The sequence below is a fragment of the Microcaecilia unicolor genome, chromosome 11 (assembly GCF_901765095.1).
Source record: "Microcaecilia unicolor chromosome 11, aMicUni1.1, whole genome shotgun sequence".
Taxonomy (NCBI): domain Eukaryota; kingdom Metazoa; phylum Chordata; class Amphibia; order Gymnophiona; family Siphonopidae; genus Microcaecilia; species Microcaecilia unicolor.
The window spans coordinates 75,495,943-75,513,974 of record NC_044041.1 but is presented as its reverse complement, the minus strand read 5'-3'; the positions used below and the strand labels follow the sequence as shown (position 1 = coordinate 75,513,974).

The 18,032-nt window shown below is 45.0% G+C and overlaps 1 protein-coding gene across 1 annotated transcript in view; it reads left to right on the top strand.

The window, feature by feature from the left end:
* The window catches only part of NCAN (neurocan), a 143,296-nt gene that overhangs the window by 65,542 nt on the left and 59,722 nt on the right, over positions 1–18,032 (top strand). The window contains exons 9-11 of the mRNA XM_030219917.1: positions 999–1,012; positions 2,236–2,792; positions 7,369–9,504. Of these exons, the coding sequence (XP_030075777.1) occupies positions 999–1,012; positions 2,236–2,792; positions 7,369–9,504 (2,707 nt within the window). The remainder of the gene's footprint in view (positions 1–998; positions 1,013–2,235; positions 2,793–7,368; positions 9,505–18,032) is intronic.

Sequence of the window (18,032 nt, the reverse complement as noted above, 5' to 3'; positions counted from 1 at the left end):
GTGGTTACCTATGAGGCTAGTTCTGACTGAGCTGGGAGCACAAGGAAACTGCTAGGCCCCAAAAGTAATTTGGGAGAAGACATTAAATAGGTGAAAAATTCCCTCTCTAAAAAAAATATAACAAATTGCCAAAGATGTACTCCACTTTCCTTGAAATTCAGTAACACTTCAGCTACTCCTATTAGGAACACCAGAGGACTATCCAGGATAAGTGTAAGCATTTTCATCTTCTAAGGGTTTTAATAAAAAATCTTTCAGCATCTGTCATGTGATGTCCTTGGAAGCAGTCAGTCACATTATGCACACGTGATCCAGTTTTACCATGCGGAACTGCTGTCTTGTTTCTAAGGTCATTACTGATGGAATGGATTAAATATGGGAGCTTTGAATAAAAAAGGGACGATCTTCAGACTGTCTGCGGACTTTGTACCCAGTTTCAAAGATAAAGAGTTGCCTAACTTCCCCCTTGAGATGTGCGGCAGCTACAGTACATTTCTGCACCTGCTTGTTGAATGGGTAGATTTTCTACAGAAAATAGGGGGAGATTCTATATATGGTGCCTAAAAAATCAGCACACAAATCAGTGCTGACTAAACATATTCTATAAGCAGCACCAGGATTTAGGCTTGGTATATAGAATATGCTTAGTTGATATCAGGGCAGAGGGGGGGACAGGGGGGACAAAATTCCCCGGGCCCGGCACCACTGCAGTCCAGCCCGCCCGCCCTCTGTCGCTCCCTGGCATTGAAATTAAGCGCCTCACCTTCGAAAACACAGCAAGCAGCGGCAAACTACTCCTTCCTTCCGTGTCCCGCCCTCACCTGATGTAACTTCCGCGAGGGCGGGACACGGAAAGAAGGAGTGGTCTGCCACTGCTTGTTGCTGCGCTTTCGAAGGTGAGGCGCTTAAGGTCAGTGCAGAGGGCCCGGGGGTGGAGAGAGGGCCCGATGGCGGGTGGAGGGGGGGCCTTGTCCCGGGCCTGGCCCAGTGTCTCAGCGGCCCTGCGCCCAGTGCCTAAAACTACGTGCCTCCATTTACACCAATGAAAACATAGTGTAAATCCCAGTATGTAGATTTAGGCACACTGGGCCATGTGCTATAACTACGTGCGTAAATTATGGGACGTCCATGAAACACCCATTTCCCTGCCACTAACCATGCCCCTTTTTGCCTGCAGGTTAGGCACACTACATTACAGAACGCGCTTAGCAAGTTGTGTGTGTAAATTCTAATTATTGCCAATTATTGCGCATTATTGCATGTTAAGAGCTGTTATCAATGCTGATTAGCTCGTTATGTCAATTAAGTTATACGCATTGTGAATTTTGGCGCAGATCTCTAGGCACACTATACAGAATCCGGGGGATAATGTCTAGATCTGTGTTATTTACAGATCCCGCCAAAAACCCACTCCCAGGAGCGCCTCTCGCAGTGCTTTTTTGAACAGTGTGCAGATGTCTAGCCGTATTATGGGATGACAATTTTAGAGGACTAGTCTACATGTAGAAATGGATTTGAAAACTGTTCTCTAATTGCTTAAAGGAACTTCCAAAATAAATAGAATAAAAGTCACAGCAGTAGGATAAAACTGCAATGTTATTAACAAAATGGGGCAGCACGAGGCGGAATTCTCTTTTCTTGGACTCTGGTTTCTATTACTTACCAGTTCTTTGTTCTCTGGTGTTATATGTGGTGTCTAATTTCATTTTGCTGTTTGATCTTTGCAGCCTATCAAACCACTACAGCCCTGTCGCCAATGAATCAGAATGGACCAGCACTTGTGCAAAAACACCTTAGGCAAGAAAGGAAAAAGCTTGAAAGAGGAGAGAGAGAAAAGTCAGACCTCTTGGGAATTAATAATGATTTACTTGAATCTGACACACTGGTGTCTCCCACAGACTATGGAATATTTCAAAAGCAGCACAAAGATCCAATCCTTTCTGGTGACTCAAAGGAAATGGTGAGAGATGGCAATGCCGTATCTTCAAAGCCAATATTGTCCTCTTTGTCACTGGGTGAACAGACACGGCTAGTTACTGGCACCCAAGCAGGGACAACTTTGTTAATGAAAGGAACCGATTTCCCTGATACCTCTTTCTTGAGATCTGAGATAGCAGGCATAACAGAAAATCCTGTTTCAGATAAATCAAGGAAAGCGGAGGGAAGGGCTGAACATCCATTAAAGAAATCCCACCTTAAGTCTTCAGTGCTTTCCTTGGTTGACCACATAGGGAGTGAAGATCAGTCTATTAATATGGTTGACCAGGTTCCCAAGGTGCACCAAGGGCATGATGTGCACATGCACTCACACTTCATTACAGATACATCTGCAGAGCTGCCCAGCGTCACCCATCCTATTGAACACTCTTCACTAATGACTCCTGATGAGTCCCCAGAAAAAACAGAATTGCTGCCTCTTGGTCTCCCTGAAGTGGACACCAAGCTACCAGATAACATCAGGCAAGACCAGGTGAACAAGGTCACCAATTTTGATGAAGTTGATGATCTGCATTTTATTGACAAGCCTAAATCCCACAAGAAAGATATCCATTCTGGTTTCGATAGACACCATTCTTGGGTGTTTAAAGAGGGTCCAGATGAAACTAGAGATAACAATGATGACCGAGCTTCCCTCCAAACCTTTGGCCCAAAGTCTGGAACAGAAGACCACATTGATAATAGCATTGAAGTCATAACTACGTCATATCGGCCTACTCTTTTGAATCCCAAAGACCATGGTCATTCCCTTTCTAATGAAGTGGAGATGGAGATGAAGAGAAAGATCAGTCCAAGTAAGGAGCTTTAAAACTCTAAGGGGTCAATATTCAAAGCAATTTAACTTGCCCAGTTAAATCTCACTCGGTCTAGCCACTGATATTTACTTAACCAGGCAGTGCTGCTGAGTATTGGCTCTAACTGCCTATGTCAAAACCAGACAGTGGAGGGGAGGTCCAGAGGCAAAGTTGGGAAGTAGCCAGCACTTATGTGGACACAAGCCATATTCAGTGATGATGCCCACATAGCTAAGCAGCCAGATAGGACTGCACAAATGGCTAGCCACATAGCTCTGTGGGTGCCCTGCATCTGCAGGGTCATCAAGCTGATTCTGACCCCCCCCATCCCCCTGATCCCCTGATTCTGATCCCCTAATACTCCTCATTCCAAACCATTTCCCACCAAATCAGCACACTCTGATGCTTCTACTTCCCAACAAAGACCTCCCCACAATGATTCTTCCACCTACCCATCCCCTCCTGATGGTCCTCAAAGCCAAGAAACCCCCATGTTCTTCCCATATACCTGACCCTCCCATTGGCCCCAAAATCAAAAGAGACCCCCTCCCTCTCCCAACCTGCCTGATACCCCAAAATCCCCAAGACATCTGAGGGCCTATCTAGTTTTACAGTGGGATTAGACAGAATCCGTTTCCCTCTGCTCCCTACTTGTGTGGCATCGGGTGCAGTGACACCTGATGTTAGTCTCACACTTCTACCACTAGAGGTCAGTCTTTCATACGAGCAGAGGGAGACTGCTCCTGCCCTGTCCCACTGTACCACTAAGGGTGGCCCTCAGGTAAGTCCTGGGGGTTCTCAGTGGGTTTGGTAAATGGGGTGGTTGGTGAGGGGGGAATCTGAGTCCATCAGAAGAGTGTCAGGTGATGGGGAGAGCATTGGGGTATCTTGGCTTTGAGGACCATTGGGAATGAGTCAGGTGGGTAGGAGCCATATTGAGGGTCTCTTGGGAAGAAAGACAATGACAATGCAAGCTTTACACACACACAGAGCACAGGCAGTGGCAGGTAACTGAGAAAAGTTTTACTAACTGGGCAATATTCAGCCACTGGTGATCAACAGTTTTTTAAGCACTGACCATCACCGGCTACAATTAACTACATTAGCTACAATGCTCCACAGTCTCCAATGCCCAGCAGAGACCTGGGGCACTTCTATCCTGCTCCCTTCCAGAGGGCTTGAAAACTAATGAGGACAATCATGAAATAGCCATGGTTATGTGAACCTTAAAAACAAGGATCCAGTGAATTGAGCGCTAGCAAAACATATCAGACTGACAACAGTGGGAACCACAGTACTTCATTATTACCAGCCGCAGTGACAATGCAAGCTATACACACACACAGAGCACAGGCAGCAGCAGGTAACTGAGAAAGGTTTTACTAACTGGACAATATTCAGCCGGCAGTGATCAAACTGTATGGGGGGGAGGGGATATCAGAACAGGGGAATTGGATGACCTCACAGATCCCCTTATGCAGGTCCTGGCTTAATATCAGCGAGGACCAGCATAAGTTCCTGCGGCCTTGACATGTTTGTTCATAACTGGATACTCAATACTGGTACCCAGACATGGCCTAGCATTAAACATCTGGGTCTAATCTAGCTGGTGACGGTCAGTGCTTAAAAAAACTGTTGATCACCACCGGTTGAATATTGTCCAGTTAGTAAAACTTTTCTCAGTTACCTGCCGCTGCCTGGGCTCTGTGTGTTTGCTTAGCCTGCATGGTCACTGTCCCTGATAATAATGAAGTACTGTGGTTCCCACTATTGTCAGTCTGACATGTTTTGCTAGTGCTCAATTCACTGGATCCTTGTTTTTAAGGTTCACATAACCTTGGCTATTTCATGATTATACTTATTAGTTTTCAAGCCCTTTGGATGGGAGCAGGGTAGAAGCGCCCCAGGTCTCTGCTGGGCACTGGAGACTGTGGAGAATTGTAGTTAATTATGATAATGGGATTATAGTCCTGTTCTGTACTAATAAAAAAGTCACCAGCTGAAGAGTTTGATAAATTGTTCCTGCTGCAGATCAATAACCGCTTACCCAACATCTCCTGCATTTCATTAAGAGAAATTTTTTTCCTCTGGCCAGGATTTGACCTGCAGCACATAAATAATTTATCCCTACATCAGCTGGTAGGCAATGTGCCCCTTTCTCCCCTTCCCATATCCATTTCTTGTTGAGACTGATGGACAGCAATGTGCTCCCCATGCCCTCACCCCATGCCCACTTCCATTCCTACCCCTTTCCTTGATGAGGTTGATGGTTAGCATTGTCCATCCCATCCCTCTGTTCCACTAGAGTCTCTAAAAGAAAATTTGCGATGTGCAAATATTTCCAGAAGAGGCCCTCTTTGACCCCATTCTAACAATTACAAGGTGGCTAAGTGCTATAATATCTGAAGATTGAGACAGGAGGGAAGGAGAGGCATGAGAAGGAGCTGCAGAGGGAAAAACTTATTCTCAGAACACAAGAGCCAAAAATTAAAGTAATTTATAACAATGGATTATCCCTCTGAAATTTTTCACCTCCATTCTCCTGCTCGTTTGGATATTCATATTGATAATCCCAACAGAAAAATACAGCTTGTTTTATTTTTCTTTGCTGTTTCTGCTTTTGAGTACTAAGTGTTTTCACAATAATAGCTGTGCTTTTCTACAGCAATTCTACCAGCAAGACTCTGCCATTACTGTTATCTCTTGTTATTAACCAGTCACAGGCAGGATTGGCTATACTCAAAGGGCATCTGCTTCAAGTGAGCAGCCCTTTGTCTGACAGGATGCTGACAGTCAGTTGACTGTGTGACTGAATTTTACATCGGAGAGAGAGGGCACCCAGATGGAACAGTCATCTTTTCATAACGTTGGAGAGGAGACCCTTAACCGTTATGCAAATTAAGCAGTCATCTAAGACAGCAGATTTATAGACAAGCAGATAAAGGGATATATGATAGAGACAATTAAATGTCTCTAAGGAATAAATACAAGGGATCCAGCCTCTTTCAATGGAAAGGACACTCTGGAATGAGGGAACATTAGATCAGCATGTAAAGGGGGTAGAATCTAAGGAATTATTTTTTTTTATGGGAAGGGTTGTGGATGTATGGAATGGCCTCCCAGTGCAGGTGGTGGAGATGAAAATGTGAATTCAAGAGAGCATGGAACAAGCACAAAGGATCTCAGAGAGAGAGGAAAGGATTGTAATACCAAGTCTTTGGTGTAGATTGGCAAACTGGATAGGCCATAAGATGTTTATCTGCTGTCATTTCAAATGTTTCTCTGAAAAGTAAACAAATTGGCCCTTTAAATCTCACAAAGGGAAAGAACCATCAGCATGTACATTTATCCGCAGATAGGGTGGCCAGTTTTCAAATGGTCATTTACCAGGTGGCTTTGAGAAATCACCTTTATTATGTACACATATATATAGAACACAAAATGTAATATTTGAAAGTATGATGATGAATTGTTCTAGGAGGGGTAGTTTGAGTCCATTTATCAGAATCTTGGAGATAGAGGAAAAGGAAAGCAACCTTAAGAGCCTGCAATTTAATTGGGAAGGGGGGGGTGCAAGGTTGAAGATTTGCCTAGTGTCCCTACTACCTTTGCAGTAACCCTAGGGAACCACACCCCCTTCTTTTCTAGAGGAAGTTCCCCTTACCCTGCAGGTAGCACTGCCAGGTTCAGAGCTAGCCCTAATCACAAACAGTGCTTTTACCCAATCATCAACACCTCTTACTTTTTCTGACTTAGAAGGATTACACCTGGAGGGGACCATGAAACTCTGGTCCCCTCATCTCCAAAAACATATAGCAAAACGGAGATGTAATCAGCACCAAATGATAAAGAGGATGGAACGGTTTCCTTATGATGAAAGATTAGACAGATTAGGGCTCTTCAGTTTGGAGAAGAGACAGGTAAGAAGAGATATGGGAGAGGTCTCTAAAATCCTGAGTGGGGTAGGAAACTTCAGGAACTAACAGGTAGCAGGTTTAAAACAAATTTACGACAATATATTTTTAGTCAACTTACAATTAAACTGTGGGGTTTATTGTTGAAGGATGTGGTCAAAGTTAATAGTGTAGGTGAACATAGTTCTGACAAACTGGTTCATTAACAGCTGTTAGCCAGATAGACTTGGGTGTGCTTGGGGATGGGGATATAAAATAGGAGAAACTATAACTAGGTTATGAAGGTCCATTCTGCCAGATCCCAGCACCCCTCCCCCTTCAGTTCTGATTGAGCTAGAAGCCCAAAAGAGAAGAAAACTGCCCCCTCCCGCACCCAAGTTTTTAAAAACGTCTGTTTTTGTATTTTCTCCATCTCAACACTCAGTTCACACTTGACTGTGGAGGGTGGGAAGTCCCAAAGTACCTATGCAACTCTGAATTCAGCCTTGAGGGGAACTGGAAATTAAAATAACCAGCCTCTTTTCAGGAGGTGAGAGGGTCTTGCTGAATTAAATTCCAGCGTCTGTGCAGCCTGCTCTAACTGTTCATACAGACTGTATCTAATTAAACTAACCTGATTTGCTTTAACATTGAAACTAAGTGCAACATATGTCTTATTGCAGAATTAATAGGATCAGAGAAGCGAGATCAAATAGACAGCATCTCTGTGCATACATCACATCCAGATACTACAGTCACGACAAAAACCTGTAAAAAACAGGGTCAGGAGTGGACAATGGAACCAGCTACACACAGCAATCAGTTCAGCTCTGGGGGCTCTCTGTCTCCTATTGACTGGTCCTCAGGTAATACAGGATCATTGGTGAAATCTACACTAGAAGGTGCAACAGATGAAACAGAAAAGTTACTAGGTTATAGGGAAGAACATCCCTTTACAAATGGGCCTGGGACAGTACCAGAAATCACAGATGGGAAGATAATGGTGGGGAGCCAAAGTTCTGCTATTACAGAGGGTTCAAATAGTCCAAGGCCTGCTGGAGGAAACTCAACTTGGCACCAGACAGGTGTAGCAACCATACAACCAACAATGGGCACTGTCAGCCAACAGAAAACAGATAAACCTGCAAATGCCAGTGCCTACAAATTGCCGACTGACAACAGAATGCAGGCAGAATATAGCAAAGGTCGATATGGAAACCTGCCCGTATCGGCTGCTGGAGAGGACATGGAAAACTTTTCTGGGGAAACCAATTCCAGTGAAGGAAGTGTGTTGCCAGGGATGCTGTCCTCTAGTTTCCCCAAGTCTGACCCCTTCACAGCAGATAATTTTGCGACAGACAACCTGACAGGGTTTCAGTTTGTAACAGCCTCTCCCAAAGCACCTCTGAATTCAGATCTAAAGAGTGAAGACAACCTTGATGGAAGTGGAGAGCCTGAATATAACTTCCAAGAAAGGCAAGGGAAAGCCATTACTTTCAGAAATAAACTTACCTCTTCAAACAGAAATAGCAGTAGAGATAGGGCTTATCTGGAGTTCACTAGCACAGAGCAGTCCAAAGCATCAAAGGAAGAGGTCCTGAAGAACTTGAGTCCTTCAAATAAGGATCGTCCAAGCACTGGGTCTTTATTGCCTGCTGTGCATGATGGCTATCTCCATGTTGTAAAGAATGACACGCTGAAGGAACAGAACCAGGAGTTTTATGCATTAAATGCACCCGAAGAAGGAATAGGTTCAGAAAAAGGAGGCCAGACTCCAGGAGAGAGTCAAGCAGAACTGAAGGAAGAACCTGTTACTCAGCCAGCAGAAACCATCCAATCTACTGCAGGAGATAGGAAAATGTTGAGTGGTACAGATGTTGATCGATACAGATTTGCTGATGAACTCTCATTTCACAGCACATCTGTCATCAGTTTTGAAAGTCCTTTACCAACAAATGCTGGGTTTTTCACCACAAACAGTCAACACGTTGAAAAAGAACCAAAGGAAAAAATACAGGACTATAAAGATGATGCAACAGGATCTACCTTAGGTATGTCAACCTTCCTGTTTGGAAACAGTGTGGAGAATCAAACTGCATCAGTTTTTAACCAGCAGCTTAGTACCATGAAAACATTGCCTCTATACACTCAAGTACCTTCCTTCCACACACAAGGAGAAAAGCCACAGCTTGTAACAGAGAGGCCACCACAGGGAACAAAAGTGGCTGACAGTGCTGAGATACCCTTAAATCCTGCTGATGTCGACACAGCCAGCCTGGTTTCAAAAGACTTGGAATGGGCTTCCAACATAGAGGAAGTGCCTACAACAGAAGCTTGGATAGCTACCAAGCCATCTACAAGCCAGGAACCAAATAGACCATCATCCACACTAGCTGTAGGGACTTATGCAGAACAGAAGGCAGAAGAGCTGCTAGAAGAAACACATGAAGAACTTTTGACAATGAAGAACCAGTCTGCAGGGAACCCTTTACTCACAATGACAGCAAGAAAGACACCAACCTTCAATGAATCTAGGCAAGAGTTGCCCCAGGCTTCATTTTCCCAGGAAGTAATACTTACAGAAGAACATGACCTCAACAGTCATGAATCATCTGCCTTTTCTGAACTTTTGTTCAAAAACAAGGTTGATTCAAACATATTCATCCTCCCATCAGATAAAGAGGTAGCAGAGATGGAGACTAAAGAAATATCTCAAATTGATGAGGAAGGAGGAAGCACAGGAGAAGATACCCTTCTGCCTTATCTAAGAGAGGAGGATAACTCATCCTGGACCACTATGAATAATATCAGCACACTAGGTAAGTTTTATCTAAAGCTCTTTGAATACTCTGTAAATGTGAATACCATGTCATATAACAGAACTATGAAGAGGAAAATAATACCTATTTAACCTTTTCTGTCTTGTCTATGACAGGGAGAAAAATAGTAATAAGTTTTCAGTTGAGATTATATGTTGAATTATGCAAACTGTTTTTACCATAAACTCTTTGAAGCCATGTACCCCCCCCCCCCCAAATAAGGGCCCTCAAGGCCCTACCCTCTCCACTGTCTGTAGTCCAGCATCTCTCTCTCCCACTCCCCCATTATCCAGCATCATCCTCTCTTCCCTTCCCTTCCCTGTCCTGCTTCCTCCCTTTGTCCACTGCCACCTCCAATCTCCACCCAGGCTGTCATGCAACTCCAAAGGCAACATGTATGGTTGCCAGACATCCCCAATTTTCAGGGATTGTCTCTCAGGAGTCTTTCTCCTTTTCCTTTTCATCTGTCTCTTCCTTCTTTGTCTCTTTCCTTCACCGGTGGATATTTGAATACTTTACCTTCTCTATGTATATTTCTACTACATTCCCTTTATTCTCACCCTTTTTGCTATCCTTCCTGCTCTTCTTCCCATTCCTTCTCTCTTCCTCATGAGTTCTCTCTTCCACTTCTCATCCCCTTCCTCCAGCATTTTGTTCCTACATATTCTCCATTCTTCCTATAGGTTCTCTCTTATTCCTTTTCACTCTTCTGACATACTCTCTCACTCTCTCATCTCTATCTGCCAGGCTACTCTCTCTGCCTTCTAACCCCAATCACTTGTGGCCCAACATTTCTACCCCCTCTCTAATCCCCCTTCCCAATCCAGCATCTCCATCTCTCTCCTCTCCCATTATGGTCCAGCATCTCCACCTCTCTCCTCTCCCTTTCCAGTCCAGCATCTTCAGTTTTCTCTGCTTTCGCCTTCTAGTCTAGCTATTTCCACCTCTTTCTCCCCTCTCCTTCCATAATCTCTCTGCTCTCTCCTTCCAGTCTAGCCATTGCCATCTCTCTCTCCTTCCAGTCCAGCCATCTCCACCTCTCTCTCTCCTCCCTCTTCCACTGCAATCATCTCCACCTCTCTCTCTCTCTCCCTGTGACCCAGTCCAGCAGCTGCAACTCTCTGTCATCTCTTTTTCCCCCTTCCAATCCAGCATCTTTACCTCTCCATTCTCTCCTCTCCCCTTTTGGTCTGACACGACACCTCCACCTCTCTCTCCTCTATCCTTCTATTAGAGCCACCTTCATCTCCCAGACCAGTCATCTCCACCCCTCTCTCCTCTCCCTTACCTCTTCCATTCCAGCATTTTTATCCTTCTCTTCTCTCCCTTTCCCTTCCAGGCCAATATCTCCACCCTCTCTCTTCTCCCCCTTTCAAGTCCAGTATTTCCATCTCACCCTCTTCTCTCCCCTTCTGGTCCAATATCTCCACCTCCAATGTTCCCTCTAAGCTGTATGAGAGTCCTCCATGCACATTAATGCCAGTGGAAGGTGCTGTTTCAGTATCACATTTTCAATAGCGAGGAACAGGCCAGCTGTGCAAATTTATAGCAACGTTGCCTGTCCCTAGAGATTGAAAACACAATATTGAGGCATCACCCCACACTGGCAGGAATGCGGTTGGAGGGCTCCCACACAGCTTAGAGGGAACATTGTCCACTTCTTTCATCTCCCCTTCTGGTCCTGCCAGTGGCGTTCCTAGCCTTGACGACACCCGGGGCGGATTGCCGATGCGCCCCCCCCCTTGCCGAAGTAACCTGTTCCAGGGCAGAGGGAGGGAGCTGCAGCGAATGAGAGAATTTAGCGTAGCGAACTCGCAGCCGACAGGCGCACACCGCGGCACCCCCCAGCGGCGTGCACCCGGGGCGGACCGCCCCCACCGCCCCCCCCCCCCTTGATACACCACTGGGTCCTGCATCTCTATCTCTCCTGTGTCATCTTCCCTTCAGGTCCAGCATTTCCATTTGTCTCTCCTCTCTCTTTCCCCCTTCTGTTCCAGTCATCTCCAACTTTCTCTTCCCTCTGACTCAGTCTAACAGTTGCACCTCTCTCTCCTCTTTTCTCCCCCCATTTCATTCCAGCATTTTTAATTCTCTCTCCAAACACCCCTACCCTGAAACCTCCCTTCACATCTCCTTCCTATTTGTTTTGGAGTCAGCATTCAAAAAAACAAGACCATGATGCAGAGCCTCCACTCATACATGTTACCAGTCTTTGCCAGGTTCCACTCCCTCTGATGTACACTTCCTGCTGCCAGGGAGTGGGGCCCAGCAGAGACTTGCAGCATGCTTGAGTGGAGGCTCTGCATCATGTTACCATCATCATACCACAGACAGGGTGGTAGATACGTGGAATGCCCTCCCACGGGAGGTGGTGGAGATGAAAAAGGTAATGGAATTCAAACGTGTGGGAAAAACACAAAGGAATCCTGTTTAAAAGGAATGGATCTACGGAATCTTAGAGGAGATTGGGTGGCGACGCCGGTATTTGGAGAGTAAAACTGGTGCAGGGCGGACTTCTACGGTCTGTGCCCTGATCGTGGCTGAATAGATAGGGATGGGCTGGAGTGTAAATTTTAAGGGGCTTCGACGTTAGCTTCAGAACTTTTAGTACAGGAACAGTGCTGGGCAGACTTTTACGGCCTGTGCCCTGAGAAAGGCAGGGACAAATCAAACTCGGGTATACATATAAAGTGTTACATACCATGTAAAATGAGTTTATCATGTTGGGCAGACTGAATGGACCGTTCAGGTCTTTATCTGCCATCATTTACTATGTTACTATGTTCCTGTTCTTTTTAGGGTGACACCTAACCAAATAGAAAGGAGATCTGAAGCAAGGTTTGAGAGGAGGGGAGGACCCTAGGGGTAGTGGCAAGAGGAGGAGATGGTGGACCACATGGGAGGAAGTGAGCAAGGGCAATAACTATGCCCATGTCGAAATTCATTAGGGAATGGGGGACTGGAATATGATATACAGTCTTTCTGTGGTTATAATCAAAATGGTTTACATATTATATACAGCACCTTTGACCCCATTACTAAAATTGGGTACAGAAGGTGGCCAAATAGGAAGTAGTCGTGGAGGGGCATAATTGAACGAAAACATCTATCTCCATGGGCGTTTATCTCCGAGAACGGGTCCCATGAAGGGCGGACCGAACCGTATTTTCGAAAAAAATAGACATCCATGTTTTATTTGACAATTTGTGAGCTGGGCGTTTTTGTTTTTCAGTGATAATGGAAAATGAAAGCGCCCAGCTCAAAAACGAACAAATCCAAGGCATTTGTTCGTGGGAGGGGCCAGGATTCGTAGTGCACTGGTCCCCCTCACATGCCAGGACACCAACCGGGCACCCTAGGGGGCACTTTTACAAAAACAAAAAAAAGGTAAAAGAGCTCCCAGGTGCATAGCACCCTTCCCTTGTGTGTTGAGCCCCCCAAATCCCCCTCAAAACCCACTGCCCACAAGTCTACACCATTACTATAGCCCTAAGGGGTGAAGGGGGGCACCTACATGTGGGTACAGTGGGTTTGGGGGGGTTGGACGACTAAGCATTAAGCAGCACAATTGTAACAGGTAGGGGGGGATGGGCCTGGGTCCACCTGCCTGAAGTCCACTGCACCCCCTAACAACTGCTCCAGGGACCTGCATACTGCTGCCAGGGAGGTGGGTATGACATTTGAGGGTGAAAATAAAAAGTTGTGAAACATCATTTTTTTGTAGTGGGAGGGGGTTAGTGATCACTGGGGGAGTCAGGGGAGGTCATCCCCGATTCCCTCTGGTGGTAATCTGGTCATTTAGGGCACTTTTTGGGGCCTTATTCGTGAAAAAACAGGGTCCAGGAAAAGTGCCCTAAATTCTAGCTACAAACGCATACTTTTTTCCCATTATCGGCGAAAGGCGCCCATCTCTCCTCGGCCGATAACCATGCCCCAGTTCCACCTTCGCCACGCCTCCGACACGCCCCTGTCAACTTTGTACGCTTCCGCGATGGAGTGCAGTTGAAAACGTCCAAAATCAGCTTTCCATTATACCGATTTATTCGTTTTTGTGAGATAAACGTCTATCTCCCGATTTGGGTCGAAATCTAGGCGTTTTTCTCTTTCAATTATAGGTGGATAGTAACATAGTAGATGACGGCAGAGAAAGAACCTGTACGGTCCATCCAGTCTGCCCAACAAGATAAATTCATATTTGCTACTTTATATGTATACCTGACCTTGATTTGTATCTGCCATTTCAGGCACAGACCGTAGAAGTCTGCCCAGCCCTGCCCCGCCTCCCAACCACCAGTGCTGCCACCCAATCTCTGCTAAAAAGTCTAAAATTGGGAATAATCTCCAAAACCAGAGATGTCTGGTAACTTTATATAAGGAGAGGGCTACAAAGCACCTAAAAGAGATTTGTAGCTGTGCTTATGGCAAGGAAGGGCAAGATAATGGTTATATCTTTCCAGAGAAGTTTGCATCTTCTTCATAACTATGTACTCATTTGTTAGGCTGGCAGGAGACTAGACCTTGTTTAGATGTTAACTGTGAGCTGGAAAAGCCTGTAAGGAAGACAGGTGTCTTTATGTTTGACCTTTAACTACCTGAATATATCTCTTTGTTTGTCTCTGAACTGCTGTCTGGCTGTATATTAAAAGCCCAGGCCTCCAATGCTTCCACGCCTTACCAAAGGCCTTTATAAAATAGGCAGCCAGAACTATCCCTAACAGTGGACAAATGCTGACTAACACACACATTTACACCTGCTCCAAAAGCAATGTAAATTTGGCCATATTCTCTACACAAGTAAGCACATACATCACAACTCTGCCCCCTCCCCACCAAACCACAGCTCTAGGAATGCTTATGCACAGATCACATCTTTTGGTGTTTCAGATTCTTCATGAGTTGTTACTAGTGTATTTGTAAAGAGTAATCGGTCCTCATATTCAAGGCCAAGTTGTGTACTCAGAAGATAAGAATGTGGTGATAGTCCGTTCTTGTACAGCTGCAAAATTGGCTTCCATTACTGTGCGTTCTTTCTCGAATGCAAGGCTGACACTTTGGAACCATTCACCATACATATTACATTTTGAAGCAGGTATTTCTGGAGTCAGTTAAGACCTTATTTATTGAGGCTTTTGAAGTGAGGGATGAAAACAGAGGAGGGATACGAAACTGGTTGCTTGCTTATGATTATGTATAGAATTTTCGGGTCCTTTTACTAAGCCAAGCGTGGCATCAATGCATGCCTAATATGGGACGTGCTAAAGTGTCACATGTTCGTTTTGGGATGTGCATGCACTAACCGCACAGTAAGTACTTTTTCTTTAGGTTTTTTTGGGAGGAGGGGAGGGTGTGTCAAGGGTGGAGAGTGGACATTCCTTCACTAACCGCTTTAGCGCATAGATAACATGGGAGCCCTTACCGCCTAAAAAATAGGCGGCAATAAGTGCTCGTGCGGTAATTCTGAAAAATGGCCGCATGCTAATAGTAATGCTTGCGCATGGCCATTAATGAAATAAATAGAAAATCTGAGCTTTTATGGCTGCAGTAAAAATGTCCTTAGTACGCAAGAATGACCCATATAAGGACACATTGAGGGGCATAATCGAATGCAAACGCCTATCTCCATGGGCGTCTATCTCCGAGAACGGGTACGTGAAGGGGCGGGACAGACCGTATTTTTGAAAAAAATGGATGTCCATCTTTTTTTTCGATAATACGGTTTGTGCCGGGCAAATGCATCGGATTTGTGCAGATTTCAGCTGGGCGGTTTCGTTTTTCAGCGATAATGGAAACCAAAGGTGCCCAGCTCAAAAACAAACAAATCCAAGGCATTGGGTTGTGGGAGGGGCCAGGAGTCATAGTGCACTGGTCCCCCTCACATGCCAAGACACCAACCGGGCACCCTAGGGGGCACTTGTAACAATTAAAAAAAAAAGTAAAATACCTCCCAAGTCCATAGCTCCCTTCCCTTGAGTGCTGAGCCCCCCAAATCCCCCCAAAACCCACTGCCCACAAATCTACACCATTACCATAGCACTTATGGCTGAAGGGGGGCACCTAGATGTGAGTACAGTGGGTTTTGGGGGCGGTTTGGACGTCAGAAGAAGGCGGGACATTGAGTGAAGGGAAGACTAGTAGAGACGTCGGGAGCGCCGCCTCCTTCACTGACGCTGCGCCTTCGCTGCCGGACGGAGGTAAATTTAAAAGGAATCTTGGGGGGGAAGAAGAAGGTGGGCAGTTGGGACATGGGAGCGGGAGGGCAGGGGAGAGAGGAGCGTGGATTGGAGGGCAGCGATCACCTTCACGGGGGGGAGGGGGTGCGCACGTGCCAACTGTTCATCTGCGGGGGGGCGCCAACTGATCCTCTGCAGGGGGGCGCCACAGACCCTTGGCACGGCCCTGCCCACGTGCATCACTTTGCACTTGCTCACATTAAACATGATTTGCCATTTAGACTCCCAGTCTCGTAAGGTCCTCTTGTAATTTTTCACAATCCTCCCGCGATTTAACGACTTTGATTAACTTTCTGTCATCAGCAAATTTAATTACCTCACTACTTACTCCCATCTCTAGGTCATTTATAAATATGTTAAAAAGCAGTGGTCCCAGCACAGACCCCTGGGGAACCCCGCTAACTACCCTTCTCCATTGAGAATACTAACCATTTAACCCTATTCTCTGTTTTCTATCTTTTAACCAGTTTTTAATCCACAATAGAACACTACCTCCTATCCCATGACTCGTCAATTTCCTCTGGAGTCTTTCATGAGGTACTTTGTCAAACGCCTTCTGAAAATCCAAATACACAATATCAATCGGCTCACCTTTATCCACATGTTTGTTCACCCTTTCAAAGAAATGTAGTAGATTGGTGAGGCAAGATTTCCCTTCACTAAATCCATGTTGACTTTGTCTCATTAATCCATGCTTTTGAATATGGTCTGTAATTTTGTTCTTTATAATGGTCTCTACCATTTTGCCCGGCACCGACGTCAGACTCACTGGTCTATAATTTCCCGGATCTCCTCTGGAACCTTTTAAAAAAATCGGCGTTACATTGGCCACCCACCAGCCCCAACACATTCCACCCCCAGTGCACACCATTTCTAGCGCTAGTGGAAATATTTTAAAAACATTTCACAGAGATTTATCTGGCAGTAATCAGGCGGCACTGCACACTGCCTGGTTACCACCAGGTTAGCACAGAAGGCCTTACCACCAACTCTGTAGGTGGTGGCAATTGCCCCCCCCCCCCCCCCCCCCTGAAATGGCCGGGCCCTGACTTGCAGCAAAAATGACTGCCACTGCTAGAGCAGAACCCCTTTTACCGCAGCTTAGTAAAAGGGCACCTTTTTTTATCGATTTATGTTATGGTATATGTAATATGTTCCCTGCTGAAGGAAAGGTTTACCTGGATTGGTGGTAATAAATGTTTAAAATAAATCAGCACATTTTTTTCAGTGCACCCAGAATTTCATAAAATCACTTTTTCTGTGTGTATAACAGTTTATATGCAAGATAATTCCCATAATTGATATATACAGAAAACAAAGTTAATTTAAAAGCATGGGTTTTACAACACAAAAAGATTTACAACAGTTAACTTCAGAGTTAAACCACATCAATACTTTTTTTATTTCAAAAGTTTAGGCTTGCCAAATCATAATCTTTAGCTGAGCATCTTGATGTCTGGCTATAGTTTGCACTTGGGAAGAGGCTGGCCAGGAGGTGTTTTGGGGACAGGACCAAAAGTTATATAACTGGCACCAATATTCACACTATCCGGATGACACATCTTCATATTCAGCACCTCCTACTTAAGCAGATATGGTCCAGCATAAAAAGGAACAGATAAATCATTCACTGCCTTTCTATAGTATATTGACCTCATGATGCCCAATTCTACATTTCAAAGAAAAAGCACAGTGAGGATGACCAAACAAATGAGGAAGAGAAAACCTGGTTCTCAAAAATTGTTCTTTATTGGGATGAAAACACACTGACCTCAGATCAACGAGTACATAGGGACTCAACACGGCTCGCACTGGTGACTGAAAATCTTCGCTACTGGCTTATACCATAGAGGTTCCATTTTGTGCATTCACAGTAAAGAAGCATCTTTATATCTATTGAATTGGAAATTTACAAAACCATATATGTTTCATTTATTATACCATCTCAGAGTCCCTATGTACTTGATGATCTGAGGTCAATGGGGCCGATATTCAGACCTCAGGAGTTAGCCAGGCTGCTTCCTGCTGTCAGCACTGAGCCCAGATAATCAATTTGGCCACCAAAATTAGCCGGTAATGCACTGAATATTCATGGATAGCCGGTTAAGCACTATTTAACCAGCCAGGAGCCCTTCCTGGCTGGTTAAATAGTATTGAATTTTGGGCGGAATGTGTTTTCATCCCAATAAAGAATAATTTTTTGACAACCAGCTTCCTGTTCCTCATTTATGTGGTCATCTCCACTGTGGTTTTTTTTCACTTGTGTGGATTACGGGGTTATTTGATTTTTCTCCTTTT